The sequence below is a fragment of the Mytilus californianus genome, unplaced genomic scaffold (assembly GCF_021869535.1).
Source record: "Mytilus californianus isolate M0D057914Y unplaced genomic scaffold, xbMytCali1.0.p SCAF_7, whole genome shotgun sequence".
Taxonomy (NCBI): domain Eukaryota; kingdom Metazoa; phylum Mollusca; class Bivalvia; order Mytilida; family Mytilidae; genus Mytilus; species Mytilus californianus.
Genome location: NW_026262723.1, coordinates 104162367 through 104178289, shown reverse-complemented (window position 1 = coordinate 104178289; position 15923 = coordinate 104162367). Strand labels below are relative to the sequence as shown.

General features: G+C 31.9%; 1 protein-coding gene across 1 annotated transcript in view; it reads left to right on the top strand.

Moving 5' to 3' along the window:
• LOC127709791 (uncharacterized) overlaps positions 1–11240 on the top strand; it is a 40004-nt gene extending 28764 nt beyond the window's left edge. The window contains exons 21-27 of the mRNA XM_052215431.1: positions 566–769; positions 1583–2332; positions 2917–3129; positions 4446–4541; positions 6205–6533; positions 7678–7879; positions 9612–11240. Coding sequence (XP_052071391.1) covers positions 566–769; positions 1583–2332; positions 2917–3129; positions 4446–4541; positions 6205–6533; positions 7678–7879; positions 9612–9889 — 2072 coding nt within the window. The 3' untranslated portion in view covers positions 9890–11240. The remainder of the gene's footprint in view (positions 1–565; positions 770–1582; positions 2333–2916; positions 3130–4445; positions 4542–6204; positions 6534–7677; positions 7880–9611) is intronic.
• Positions 11241–15923: the final 4683 nt, after the last annotated feature.

The following is a 15923-nucleotide window of genomic DNA, read 5'->3' as shown; positions in this document are numbered from 1 at the left end:
CACCTGAGTTTACCCCAAGCTTTTAGATGGGTTCGTGTTGCTCAATCTTTGGAATTCTATGTGGTGTTTTTTTGCCATTACGTTGTAATTATTTCTTCGACTTTTGAATGACGCCTTGGTATCTTCCGCCTATTTTATCAACTTAAAATATCCATCACATTTTTTCAGTACTCCTGAACAGAATGACTTCATATTTGGTCAGCCATTTGACAGTGATGAGTTGTAACCAGTGCCATATTCTAAATCTATCATACACCCACATCCCATTTTCTGATACTTTGAATTACTAATGTGCAAGACAATGTGGGCATTCTTGTAGTATAAATATCATTGGCTTGTCTCTAATATGATTCCTCCTAAATTCGCGGTAAATAACCGGTAAATATACCTTCAAAAATTGTTAATGAAAACCTTGACTGCTTTTAAAAGGTATCAGAAAATGAATAAAACATTAAATTACAGAATTCTTGTAAAATGGATAGTAAACAACAAATACAACATACTGCTTGTCAGCTATATTCGGTTAAGCCAAATGTATATCTTTCATATGTTTTTAAATATATAGGCCTCCATGATATTAATTATCAAAACAAGTCAGACATAGTGGCGGCCACATGGCATGGATTTACAGACACTGGATCAGGAATAGTGAGATATTCATGGTGTGTAGGAGCAACTCAAAATGACCACGATTGTGATATTCTGCCGAATAAAAATGTTGGAATGCATACATCAGTTTCAACCAGGATACAGAATCATTTAAATAATGGTGAGAAAAATCTTGTTTTGCTCAATAAAGTTTTATTTCCTATTTGCTACGTTTGTAAACTATGTAATTATCAAATCATAATGTGTCACAATGCTAACACAAGTCTCCCAAACCCATAATTATGTGTATAATCAAATGTTTGCATATCTCTTGAATCTTATTTTCAATAACAAGATGGAGAAGAATCCAAGGAGGTAATCACAAACATAAGTTAAAAAAAACGACAACTGCATGGCTAAAAAGAAAAACGACGAAAAGACCAACAACAAAAACAAAACATTACACAGAAAGTTTGATCAATATGAACCCCACTAAAATCCGGGGGTGAACTCAATTGGCTCGGAAGGTCAGCAGTTCCTGTTCCATTAGTGGAACACACTATGCTACTCTTAATAAAGTACATTGATGATTCATATCAGGTGATTATGCATTATATAATAGCAGGTGGTGAATGTTTCTTGTCAAATTATCTGACTGGGTAAATCTCAAAATTCTTTATTGTTAATAATTCTCTATTTCTGTGTAAGTTAACAAAAACGGTTATAAGAAGGCAATGGAAATGACTATTTACAATGTATTGTTAGAAATGGGACAATATAATTACAAAAACAAATATAAAAGTGGGGGAACATACCAAGGGAGAATAAGAAATACATACACTATTCGGAGAGAAAAAAAACCTAGAAGATTCCTTAGAGATTTGAAAATCAAAATATTTTAATTCTTTTTAAACTGAAAACATCTTGTCCCTTTAAGCATTTCTGAAATATCTAAATGTTTATATAATGCTATTCTATATTTTCATATTTTCAGGAAAAGTACTCTATAGTAAACTTCTAGCTGTAGATGGAGTTGGGCATGAAACGGCTATCACTGTTTCTACTGGTGTGTCAGTAGAGACAACACCGCCTTTACCAATGTTATTCTCACATGCACTTGAAAACCTATTGATAAATCCGTCCTTTGAAGAAACAAATGGTTGTTTTATGAACATTACAGACGTTTCTGGTTATAATTTATGTGATAACGATAACTGTTATCAGCCGTTATCTTGGATAAAAGATAGTTGTGTAACAACCATTAAGTCTGATGTAAATGTTGCTTATGACGAACGATCTTTTATTTATTTGAAAGGGTCAATACAACAAAATATACAAAATCTTTTATTAAATGTCATATACCAGGTATCATTTGTAACTAGCCACACACCAATAAGTGGTGCTGTCATTTCTAATATAGAAGGATCTGTGGAGTTTTGTAACCAGAAACATGCATTTCATATTTTCACTAAAGAAAAAGAATCAAATATAGCATGGCACCTTCAAACGTTTTACTTCAGGGCTAATGCAGATACAAGTGAACTAAAAATTAGTAATCTTAACAGAAATATTGGTTTCCTAGTTGACGATGTTAAGATTCAAAAAGTAGAAGAAAAGTCAAATAGTGCTGGTGAAAAAGCTGTACACGTACACACAGTAGGACTTCATCGTTGGACATCGATACATGCTTCTTGGAACTTTGTTGATTCGGAAAGTCCAATTACCGAATACCTTTGGGCTATTGGTGAGTGTCGGAAACGAATTGTATGTGTATTTTGTGTTGTTTACATATTCGGAATGGACAAATGTCGGTATATTCCTTGTCATGAATGAATTGTTCGTGGAAAATTGGAACATTTTAAATCAAGGAAACGCCGTTATTGCTGCTCATATTAGATATATTTCAATCTGTTTCCTTGATTTAACCTTAACATTATATTTAGAAAATTTTTAATTCTACGCAGCAAAGCTATCATTATTTGATAAATAAAAACATTAATGTCTTATTCCTTCTGAGAGGAAAGTAAACTGTCCAAAGGGTACATGTCTTTAAGCTCAAGATGTTCATAACCAGATATAATTTAAGGCGACTGTAGCTTACCGATGTTGAAATTAAGAAAAACGATTAAAAAGAGACCACTCAAGACAACAAACAAAAACTTAGGGAATCGCATGAACATATATATGTGGTGTTGGTAATCTATGAAAACGTGATTACTTAAAGACGGGGGATTATGGATTGGATGGATATTTTTTCCATGCATCATTTATTTGTTTTCATATTGTATTACTTTCAATATTACTTTTATCGATTTTCAATTTTTTTAGGAAACACGAAAGGAAATGCAGAAATACAACCTTTTAAGAGTGTTGGCATAAATAACTTTGCCTACAATTACAACGTTACACTAGTTCATTTATCCAAAATATATGTCACAGTAGTCGCTGTCAACGCCGCTGGCCTTCGTGGAATAACTTACTCAACAGGTTTTGGCATAGACTTGACACCACCTGTCATTGCCTATGTTCACGATGGTTCAGGCAAGTAAAAATATCGATACTTTTCGGAATAATTTGATTTATTCGATGCATTTAAAAGAGAGTAAAACTGTTTATTTATTGATATCCCTTCTCGATTACTGAACAGTGGGCCCTATATTCAGCACTTAGCATTTGTTGGCTAAATCATACTTTTCTTAATAAGGGGACGAAGTCCCCTATTACGGTAGAAAATCAGTAAAAAAAAAAAATAAAAAAAAAAAAATCGGGAAAATATCCCGAAATTTTCATTCTACTAATGAACTCAAAATCGTTAACTTTTTTTATCTTTTTTATTTTCAGACTTTTTTAATTCTTTTTTCTAATTCCTTTTTCCGGTCTCGTTTGCACGAGTCTTTGAGTAAAATATATATTTATCAGTCTAGTAAAATATAGGAAGGAACGCAATACCAATTCCATTTTTAATAATTCTTTGAATGGCTTGATATGAAAAAAACGTTACCTGATAGCGTTTCTTTATTTACATTGAATATGACGTCATAACATAAATAACGTCACAACTAAAATTCCGAACAACAGAACCGAAATCGGAAACGTAAGGGTATTTCCGTTTCTTTTTGAACAGATTTTGAAGTTAAAATATGTTTGAATTAAAAAAAAAAATAATTCATACAGACTTCGTCCCCTTTCACAGGTAACGCCTGTCGCATATTAAGCACTTTTGTTTTAGCTATGTTGATTTTATAGCGCTATTATTTTTTTTTAATCTATCAATCTCCCAGTCACAATAACAAAGTTCTGCCCCCCCCCCCCCCTTTCCCCTCCCTCTTGATGGAACATACCACAAATAGTTTCCAAGACATGTCGCATTTCTTCTGCAACTGAATGCTTTTAGAAATTGTTGTTGTAGTGAATATTCATTTTTTAAGGACAGAGGTGTTAGTTTTTACAAAACACATATCGATTGGAGCTGTATGCATTTTATCGTTTGTCAAGCAATGAGGTTAAAAAAATGAAACAACTAATCTTTTGTTTACACGATTCCATAAAACTTGTTTCTTTGCATAACATTCGAAGAAATTAATATATTATCACTTTTAGTTGGAAGCAATTTTGCGGGTAAAATTTTCAGTTAACTTAAAACTTAAACCATCATTCAATTATAAAAAGGTTGATATTCTAAGCATCGATTAGATATTTTCGGTGATAAAAATCTGTGGGCCAGAGACATCTAATTTTATTTAGTATTGAGGCTCAATTTAATATTTAATTGAATAATTACGATATTCTTCATTTCTCTGTGTTCAGACCTATAAGATTGAAATAAAAATCTTGCGAACGATTTGAATACATTTTAGGAGATGACATTGATGGACAAACCTCCAATACTATATCAGCGTACTGGGATATTAGTGATTCCGAGTCAAATATAAATTTTTGTGAATGGGCTGTTGGTGAGTAGATATAAACACGCTGCATTGATTCCATTGAAGTTTAGGCTGTAGTATTTTCAAACTAAAAATAAAATTTATAATAAAAACTTTGACATAATCAATTTGTTCGAACATAGACAAAATTACAGAATCCGTGAAAAAAGAAAAATGGTCTTCATTATAATTTGGTTATATCAACAACGCATGCCTAAATAAATCCAAAGTAATAACTGTTTATAGACAATTTTCAATAAATATCTAATCTAATATATATACTTTCATTTCAGGAAAATGATTTCCCTTAAAACCATAAATGTACCGATATTGTCTTTTAAGTTGAACAGTCTTTCCAATACGTTTACTGAACATTATCGAAGAACTTTTTAACACAACTCTTATTTTGAATTAGATGTTGCAGTATTAAGCCCTGGAATATCGAATTACATTTTGGGATACATACTGCATAAAATATAGAAAGTTGACGATATAAAAGTGAAGTCATATCTCTTAAAAAGTTTAGCTTCTAACCGATCGTCATTGGTATAAGAGGAATGAAGGGAACCTAGCTGTATCACCTCTATTCTTGATTTCAAGTTCAATTGGATAGGTCATCGAAGTGACCAAAAATTAAGTTCAATTAGATAAATCATCGAAGTGACCAAATATTTAAAAAGTTAATAATCATTGAAGGATTTTTCTACGACAGAACGAGACATTTAAGGAAACTGCTAGCTTTCCATTATTTTCTAGAAAAACTGAATGAAGTCTGCCTCGTGCGAATTAAAAAAACTACCCAATAAGAAGAAGGAAAAATAAGTTCCAATAAGAATCACGATGGTTCTGTTGAAAAAAAACCACCAAATATTTTGTCAATAAAAATTTTTAAAAAATGAAAATTTAAGATTAGTTCATATAACTACCACAGGATATGTGGCGCTGGTGGTTGACTGGTTCCCATGGTAGCATTCGGAAAGAGGCCACAGTTAATTATACATGTTTATTGTATTAATTCTAAAAAAAACATTTTTTAGCGCAAGATATATCGATGTAGTTATGTTTCAAATGAAACTGATTCAAATATCTAAAGTGATTTACTCAACAAAAATAAAACAGAAACTAACAAATAGACAGAAGACACAAAGTACCGACGTAAAAGTACGAAATTACTCGTAGTTACTCAAAGTTAGTGCAATACCCAATTTCAACTAACGAATAACCCATGCTCTACCAGACTAAAATATCAATCCGTACATATCAAACGATTCAGGTTCAGAACATTTTGTACAATCCGATAATGATTAGTAACGACTTGTTGTAGGAACATAAGAAATATAACTTGACAGAACTACATGTTCATGAAAAAGCTAGCCTTATTTAACGATTAGAATAAAAATCGTTACTAGTAACGATCAAGAAAATATTCATAGATTTTTACTATAATGTTATGTTGAGACCCTTTGCGAAAAAAAAAATTTATTCAAAGGACCAATAAGATACATGGATCGTATCTTAGTTTCTGCGATCTAAAAACCATGACAACGTTTATCGTCTCAAAATGTCAGTCCCTTTAGTAATCTCATAAAATACATGTTAAGTTTCACTTTTCTTTTATTGTAAAAACTTGCCAATACTGAAAATCAATAGAATAAGAAATATAATAAAACCTGCTTTGATCTTTTTTTAGGTTTTCAACCGTATGGCAATGAACTGCAATCGTTTAAAAAGACAATAGAACTAAAGTCTGCAACCGTCACGTTTGATGAAGATGTTCTATCACAAAAAACAGTATATAATACTGTTAGATGTCATAATAATGCAGGCTTATATTCTACTGCTACATCCGATGGTGTTACAATCTCTGAAATTCCTCCCTCAAATGAAAATGCTGTGATAACAATCATTCCTCAATCACTCACTGAATATAGTTCAGGAGACTATTATCAACAAGATAAAACATCCGTTAGGATGAAGTGGTCAGGATTCACTGATCAGTATGGTATTATGTCCTTTGTCGTAAGTATCATTCGTATGTAAGGACAAAGCGGAGAGGATGCACGAATTTGACTCGTATTACGTTTTGTGTCAATATATTACATTATGTAAAGGTCCGCGTTAATTGAGTTTAGACCAATCAGGACTTACAATACCGACCCTTTTTAAACTAGATATCAGACCAAAAAAAAATAAGGCCATTTTTATCACATTGTATTTCCACAAATTAGTAAAATGATCAAATTCAGTTTTTAGATGTCATAGAAGGTTAAAAGAATAAATATATAGTACGATTTGATAAAAAATAAACTTGGTTGATTAATATTTTTTTTAAATCGTTAAAAGTTCAATTGCTGATAAAATCGATGAAATTGGGTGACGATTTTTTCTTGTGGGGTACATTGTGTAAAGTTTAATAAAAAGATAAGGATTGCTGCCTTGTTCACTCTAAAACATAATTGTTTCCTTACACAAATTTTTCAGATTTAACTGACAATTCTGGTATTATATAAACCTGACATTCATTTTTGTTGATGAATTACGTCTTAAATACAGAAACTTTCTAATGCTCTATTCCAGGATAAAAGCTTATGCTACTAAATCGAAAATCGACGAACCATATATATATATAAGTTGCAGCAACGTTAATAATATTACATGCATGGTTCTTTTATTACATGTGGTCGTTATCCATTAAACACATCATAGATACAATCATCATAGATACCATATTTATACCATTGCTACATACCATTTAAGTCGAAGATTCCATTTTAATATTCTTTAAATTTGGTAATAAAATTGCTATCAACTTTAATGTTATGTTTTCGCGGAAACAATGCTTTAGCCAGAAAATATATATTTAATGGATGTTTCTATCACGTTTGTTTTAGATCTTTCATTGTGGAATAGGACTGGCACTGATGAAGGTCATTTGTTTCGACGCAAAGATTTGTCTTTCTACACGATATAATTTCATCTTTTTCGTAAATATCTTTAAATCTTTGCAAAATCTGTATACTTCTGTATATACGTTAAGGCTTTTTTTTTTATATATAAACGTTTTTTGAATTTACAGTGAAAAATAAATAAATCAATCTTCTGTAAAATTTAATCAAATTCAGAATAATTTAATGTGACTGCTATTGTACTGTCTTATATATAGGTACAATTTGACGGAGAAACAATACATTTAAAGAATTCTGTACTTGACATCAATAAACAAGTTTCTTATATGGTGATGGCCGGGCTAGATTTACCTGCTTCAGTTTATTCCGCAAGTGTTGCTGCTACTGGTTCTATGTACATCAGGAGTAATAAAGTTTACACAAACATTACGGTTGACACATCAACTCCAGAGGTTGTAGGTACGTACACCTTCTTTCATCCATGTATAGACAATAGACAACAGACAATATTTATTAGCACAATACCATTTACAATAAATGGTTAAGCCATGACATTGAAAAATTAACAATCTTGAAGAAAAACACTTTAAAGTCAAGCAAGTGGAACAAAATTAGGGTGATCTCAGGTGTTCCGGAAGGGTAATTAGATCCTTTTCCACATGTGCCAACCGTCGTGTTGCTCAAGAATGTACAAACCCGGTGATAAGTCTGATTATGTAGGTCACATTCGAGGAAAAGATGGATTGTGGTTACAACAATTGAAACATATCAGTCGTCATCTGTGAAACAGATATTCCAGAACGGTCAACCAACACGTGATGGCGTGAATAACTTGAAAACGCTTTGACGAAATCTTTTCAAATTATATATGTTGTTTCCTGTGACTAAATGAAGGTCAAGTTCGATTTTCACGATTTTAGCATTTATCGTTGTAGAGTGGTAGACCCTTAAGTAGCAAAAAGTGATACTTAGAGCGTTGTCCGTGCAATAACTTGAATATGTTGTTTCATGTGACTAAATGAAGGTCAAGTTCGAATTTCATGATTTTAACTTTTATCGTTTTTGAGTTGTAGACCATTAAGTAGCGAAAAGTAATACTTAGATTAATTTTGGCCTTTCCAGTTCTGAACCCTACAAAAATTCATTTATTTTTTACTTGATCCTGTTTGGGGGTCCAGATTTACAAATGTCATTTTCATGCAGGAAAATCCGGTTTGCTGTCAATCTGACAGCCTCTTGTTTTTATATTTCGATAACTAAAAGCCCAAAGGTAATAACTTTCATTGTTGGACAGTATATGATAGTTTCATCTAATATGTTACCACCTGGCCAGTAGATGAAATGATAGATAAGACACATCTTTGAAATATAACTTTGTAATTTCCAAGAAAATATGATATAGTTAGCTTATACAGCAACATGTTTGTTAGAAGGCTTGAAGAATTAAAAAAAAACTTATAATCGGCGCCTTAAAAAGTGAAATACACTCTTGGGCTCAGCCATTTATTTTTTTTTGGACCTAGACCAGATTAGTTGTGTTCACAGTTCAATATTCCTACAAGTATGTATGTATATGTCTGTTTCGTTGTGAATATGTACAGACTTGGTTGTTGTTTTGTAATAGATTAGATAGGTGGCAATATTCGTGTTGTCGATCTAATTGGTAAAAAATATCAGACTCCGTGGAGAAAGGATATTTACGTTGTAAAATGAATAAAGATCACACTAACTACTGCAGTACAACTCGTTATGTCTTATATTTGATTTTTTAGATATACTGATGAAGTATTATTCGTTGCTGCTATGTGTTAGCTATGAATTCTAAAGTTGAAAAATTGCAATAACAGTATGTCATCTAATATAGTTAGTATTTGACATTTACTGTACCAAATTTATTAAGGACTAGTAAATTTTCATTTTAATGTCATTGTGACTATAAATCTATTGGTGATTATTCTTTTTTCATTCTTTGCTCTAGTCATATGTTGCTTTCGTTTCATGGCATTTGTAGTTCAGTTATGTTTGTTAACTTCAGATACATTTTCTTTTTTGATTTATATTTAGTTTTTTCTTCACACCTTCCGCCAAAACATCATTTTTACCAAATTTCCTCAACAACAACAGTTGCTTTATTCTGGGATTCTGATATGGCTCTCAATATTCAATTAATTTCATTTTATCATTGCTACAGAAGGATCCAGAGTAACAACGGTAAAGAAAGATGACGAGATAACTATCAGTTGGTCGGACTGTTTTTCAAACCCTGAGAGTCTGGTATATGAAGTATCTGCAGGAACAACACAAGGCGGTGCTGATGTCATACAGTGGCAGGAAACTACAAATGATTTTCTCAATATACAGCTTACTGAGAAACTGAAAAGTAATTCAAACCTCAATCTGTTCCTCTTCATCAGAGGTATTGATCAGAATGGAGCGTATTCCTCAATGGGTGATGATATATCTGTTTGATGAGACAATTTAAAGTTTTTTTAATTTCATTTTTACCGCATCTGCATATCTATATGTGTTCATTTTTCTAACTTGTATATGTATTTTACTTGGTTGAAAAGACTAGGAACAATCTATTCTTGATGCACCCAGAGCCTAGCTATTGTCTCCCACTTTAAGTATAACTATTCGATCTATTTTCATATTTCAAAGAAATCAGTGAAAATTTTTGTAAGTATTTGTTTCAATCTTTCACGGCATAAATGAAGAACAAAGCCCCCAGTGTTTTGTACTTTGATAATGTAAAATTAGCAAACAGTTTCATTTATTTTAATAAATATGCTGGTATAACTATACACTTTTTTAAAATTTTGGTTGGTCAATATAAGGAACCTGATATCAAGCGGCTGTTTCATTTCGTATTTTAATTTTCTATACTCTTATATAGCGTGAAGATTTTGACTACTTAAAAATACCTATAGAAAACCATGCTACATAACTGATACTGTTTAGTTGCATTGTAAGCTCACCGTAAAAAAAGCAGAAACCCAGACCATATGATATATTCTATAAAAAGACCTTCTCAAAATTCAAGTGTGTTTCCATTTGTAGAGAGACAAACGGTCTGATTGAAGCAGTCGAAATGGTAACGTTATTTCTCAATTGAAGTAATCTTAGATTTTTGGTGAATGTATAGTAACTAATAACACATACTAGGTTTTTGTAATTTAGTACTCCAGACGCGCGTTTTGTCTACACAAGTCATACCAGTGGCGCTCGCATTTAAATACTTTGACACTAAATCATTATGTTAAAATGCATTAAAAACCAATATCCCAAAAAGTTGTCCCAAATCTTACTAAGACCTATGTTTTTTGCTAAGTGTTTCGGAAGGTTTTAACATTAGTGAACATTTAATTCACATAAATTGTCAACGTCAATGAGTTTACATATCAGCACAGATGTATTGTCTGTAATAACTATAATACTAGTATCTAATATAATTGATCTAAAACTTGCGTTATAAGAAGGCAGTTGAAACGAATGATATAGACATTATGCTGAATAAAAAAAGAATTTCATGTTTATAATTTATATTTATTATATTATAATTTGTTATTCAATTTATTTGAGGTCCTCAAGTATTAAAGGAACTTGCAAACTGTGTAACTACTTTTTTGATAATAGTTTTAATTTCGATCAAATGATGGTCATCAACTTGGTATATGTTTAGTTCTCAGTCTACGAAAAACATTGCCATCTAATATAGAATTTGTTGCACTTTTATATCATCATCGTTTTACTAAATGTTGCATGAGCTCATGTGTTGCCTGTTAAAGATGATTTTGTATCAATAAAGTGTCTTGTGGTCTTTCTTCTTTATGTTTAATTTCGTATAAAAAGAGATGTTGGATATATGATGATATGTCATCAATTAAACGACACTCAAATACCTAAAGACATCTAGATATCATGTAGTCTTCCGTAATAGACAAGTATCGATGCATATGTTGAACTCTAAATCAACCGGGTATCACAAATCCGTCAACAATAAATTTTCGAAGATTAAATAAAGCATCAGGTATATCTAAACACAACCACATAACTTTCCTCACAATGTTCTTTCCCCAACATTGCCCTTCAAATTGGTCGAAATTCAAAGTTATCGGTCGATCAACTACTGGCTTCTAGATGTCCATCAAGTTTAGCGCTATTGAACACCTTATATACAAACCATTAAAGCTCAATAGAGTTGAGAATATAAAAATTTAAGAAGTAAATGATTAATTAAATCTGCCTTCGACCATATAATTATAACTAGGATCGTTTTGCTACTATTTATGTGATGTAAGTTATGGATCATGCCGATTTATGCGTATAACTTAAAATAAAACCCTTGATAAAATTGGCAACAAATTTGAAAGGAAACTGCCGCTCTTAATTTGCAATCAACCCAGTTATACTAGATAATATTCACAACAATGCCCGATGTAGAAATGGACGAAATGAAAAAGGATATATATTTTTTAATTTTCCAGTATTCTACGGAAGACGTTTGTCACCTGTCGTTTCCAACTGCAAATAATATAAGCAGAAGTGGTTTAGTCCATATTTTAGTATGGAAAAGTTTAGTATGAAAAGTCGACATCACTCTGATAAAAAAAAACAATATGACAGGTGTACAACTTTATGCCCTGTAGAAGAATCTAGTTTTCAAAGAGTTGCAGATTAATAAACTGATTCTTTCATAGATACAAATATTTGGCTTCGAAATTACCTGTAGACATCTTACAAACGGTAATCACATCCTATTCTAATGAGACTATACTAGTATCATTGGTTCGCAATGACATTAAACACTTCCATTCCGTAGTGATAAGATTCATGTGCTTCCAATAAACTTATTCTTAAAAGGCTATCAATTTATATTGTAGCAAGATCTTACAATATTTTCTTAATCGGTACTAACATTATTTTTTCTTGAATGGTGTAAAATTGCTATCCAGTAATGAACACATATGGTCCTACATCCCACAAATACCTATATTTTGGCATTGCATGAATTCATGCATTTTCTCAAGCTGCTTATGACGTGTTTATGCTGAATCTGATGTTCTCATTAATATTTTGTCTTTTGTCTTTTTGTGAGTTGCCTGTTATATATAAATGCATCTCATTCAGACTTGTATGCAGATGATTCTACCATTCATAGCATGAGTTGCAGTCTTCATACCATACAAGATATCATTGTGGGCGATTTAGAAAAAAAAAAGAATGGCGTTATAAAATGTATATCAATCCTACTGAAACTACATCTATTGTTATTGGTTCTAGACATAAATTAGCATGTACAGAAGATGTTCTTAATTTGACTGTTGGGGATTCAAATATTAGCGATGCTAATGAGGAAAATATTCTATATGTCCATATTGACTCATATGCTACAAACTCAGTACAAGTCTAAGTTTTTTGTCAAGAATAAAAAAAACACTCCTACTAGAAAAAAAGAAATTGTACACAAATGGAAATATTCTAACAATTGTGTATTATTGTTGTAGTTGTACAATATTATGAAATACCACTGATCAAAATATCAGTGAAATAAATAATCTTAAAAAAACAGACAGTAAAACATATTTTTGAACTTCCATATGATACCCCTTCAGATATTTATAGTTTGAGACTTTACCTTGGCTTAAATATAACCTATCACCATCAGTTTTTGGTGGGGTTCGTGTTGCTCAGTCTTAAGTTTTCTATGTGTTTTGTGTACTGCTGTTTGTCTGTTTGTCTTTTATCGTTTTTAGCCATGACGTAGTCAGTTTATTTTCGACTTATGAGTTTGAATGTCCATTTGGTATCTTTCCCCCTCTCTTTTGGAAAAGACTTAGTCGAACAATTTGCAGATCTTGACATTTGTATGAGACTTTTTGTTTTGTCAAAAAAGAGTTTGTGTCCATAGGACATCATTTCGTACTAACTCTATACATTTCCATGTTCAGAGAATCAAGAAATTTGTGTCAAGACCCTAATTTTGCATATACATACTCAATGAACGTAATTTATGTGTAACTTGAAAATTATTAAGTCAGGAATTTCGTTACCACAAATTACTTAAAACCTTTACTAAATTTGTTCATAGATATAAAGATTTGGTTTGGAAGTTTGTTTGTTCCTGTAGAAAACTTATTTTTAAAGGGATAGCACATTCTTATTTTCATGAAGATGTTTTTTACTGAGCCCTGAAACTTAGATACGATCCGGGTAAACTTATGGATCCTATGGATGAACTTATTCTAAAAGGTTATCAATTCAACACTATAATTAGATCTTTGAATATTGTTTTTATTGGTATTAATATTGATTTTGTTATCAGCAAATAAAAATCAAACTAAATATTACTTTTATATACGTATGCACATTAATGGATCTACAATCTGTCAATACCTGTATGTTGGCATTGCACAAGGTCATGTTTTTCTCTGACTGTTAATGACGTCTTTACACTAAATCCTTTGGATGTTTGATGTGTACTGATTGATAGTTTAGTCTTAGAAGCATGATTTTTTTTATTAGTTGTTATTGGCTCTGAACTAGCTGTCAGTAATAGCGAGTACTCTCAGATCTGTACTTAAGAGTCTTTTTGTTGTGGGGATGTATAAGTACCCTGCCACTACCACTCTGTGTTTTTGTTAGATGTATTTCTGCTTTGTATCCATCTGATGAGTTAAGCCCTTTTCCACTGATTTTTATAGTTTGTTCTTATGTTTACTGTTACACCACTGTCCCAGGTTAGGGGAGGGTTGGCACATTCAAACTAGTTTAACCCCGCCACATTCTGTATGTGCCTGTCCCAAGTCAGGAGCCTGTAATTCAGTGGTTGTCGTTTGTTGCTGTACATCATATTTGTTTTTTGTTCATTATTTTGTACATAAATCAGGCCATTACTTTTCTCGTTTGAATTGTTTTACAGTTATCATTACGGGGCCTTTTATAGCTGACTATGCGGTTTGGATTTTACTCATTGTTGAAGGCCGTACAGTGACCTATAGTTGTTAATTTCTGTGTCATTTGGTCTGTTGTGGAGAGTTGTCCCATTGGCAATCATACCACATCTTCTTATTTATAAACAGTACATTTCAAAATGAACTTGCACACTAGGTTTCAAGCTGATAAGAACACAAACTTCATTTAACCAAAACTTTAACCTATTAATTTCCAAATTCAGTGGACTGTGAAATCTGGTTGAAAACCCTTATTTTGGATCTACATTGTATATATTAAACAGATCATTTCATAATAAACATGTGTACTAAGTTTCCAGTTGATGTGACAATAGACTGTCAAACAAAAACTTTGAACAGTCCTTAAACCAAAACTTTAACCAACTACAGGACAGATGGACAAACAGAGGAATGGATGCTCAGAATTGAAAACATAATACCCTCTACTATCATTGACAGGCATAATAAATTGATGGGATGTCATCAGTGCCTTCATAGTTGGAAAAAACATGACAATCTTGCACATTTAAGACTCATTTGTAGGAAAAAAAAGACGACCTATGGTTGTTGAAAGTAAAATTCACTTCATGCTAATGTGGGCATCGATTAATATAACATATTGACTTTAACGTATGTCACCAACTCCATAGTACAGCTGATCATATGATTGTGTAAGAAAGCGTGATTTATATATCAACAGATAAATTGCTTGGAGAATATATTTCAGAAACTCTTGATTTCTGTTTACTGTCTGTAATACTAATCTTATAAGTGCATTTTGTGAACTTTAACTTTCCATTCTTCTATCTATTCCACTGACTGAGATGAAATTGGGGAGGATTGAGTAGTCCTAAGTCAGCAACTTCTTCATTGCATTGGTTAGTGCTTTGTGGTGAAGTGGTTTCTATATAGCCTAGTTCTTCTTTGTCTGAATTGCTTGACATCAGGATCCAATATTAAACATTTGGATGCTTCAACTTCAGAAGCAAAATATGAGGCAAATTTGTTGGCTGCAACATGAAGATATTGTCACTCAAATGGATTTTTGTTTGATCCACTATGAATGTGGAGAAATTAATGTCCTTTTCGTCATTATATTGAACTTACCCCTATACTGTAAATATATTTGCTCATTATTTCAAAAAATATGTCCAAGGGCACAACCACTGGACTTACGCAACCAACAATCAATCAATCAATCCAAGGACACAACTTCTGTCCATGCCTTAGGAAACGCAAATTGTAACATCCGAGAACCTGAACTTATCAGAAAAACTTAATGTTAACCAATGGACCATTAAACGAGTTGAAGGGTAGATGAACCCTATCAGAATATGTCAATGTGAAATATATAGCTTTATAAAAAAAAATAGTAAATGCTGTCACCAGATTAGCATCTAAATGTCTCAAAGTTTAAGACCTTCTTCACAGGGAAACAAAAATTTAATATACTGATATAGTCATCATGCTTTTTATCACTTTAATATGGGCAGATGTACTTCCAAGTAGATTTCATATAGCAATATCATAAACTGCAGAAAAACATGATC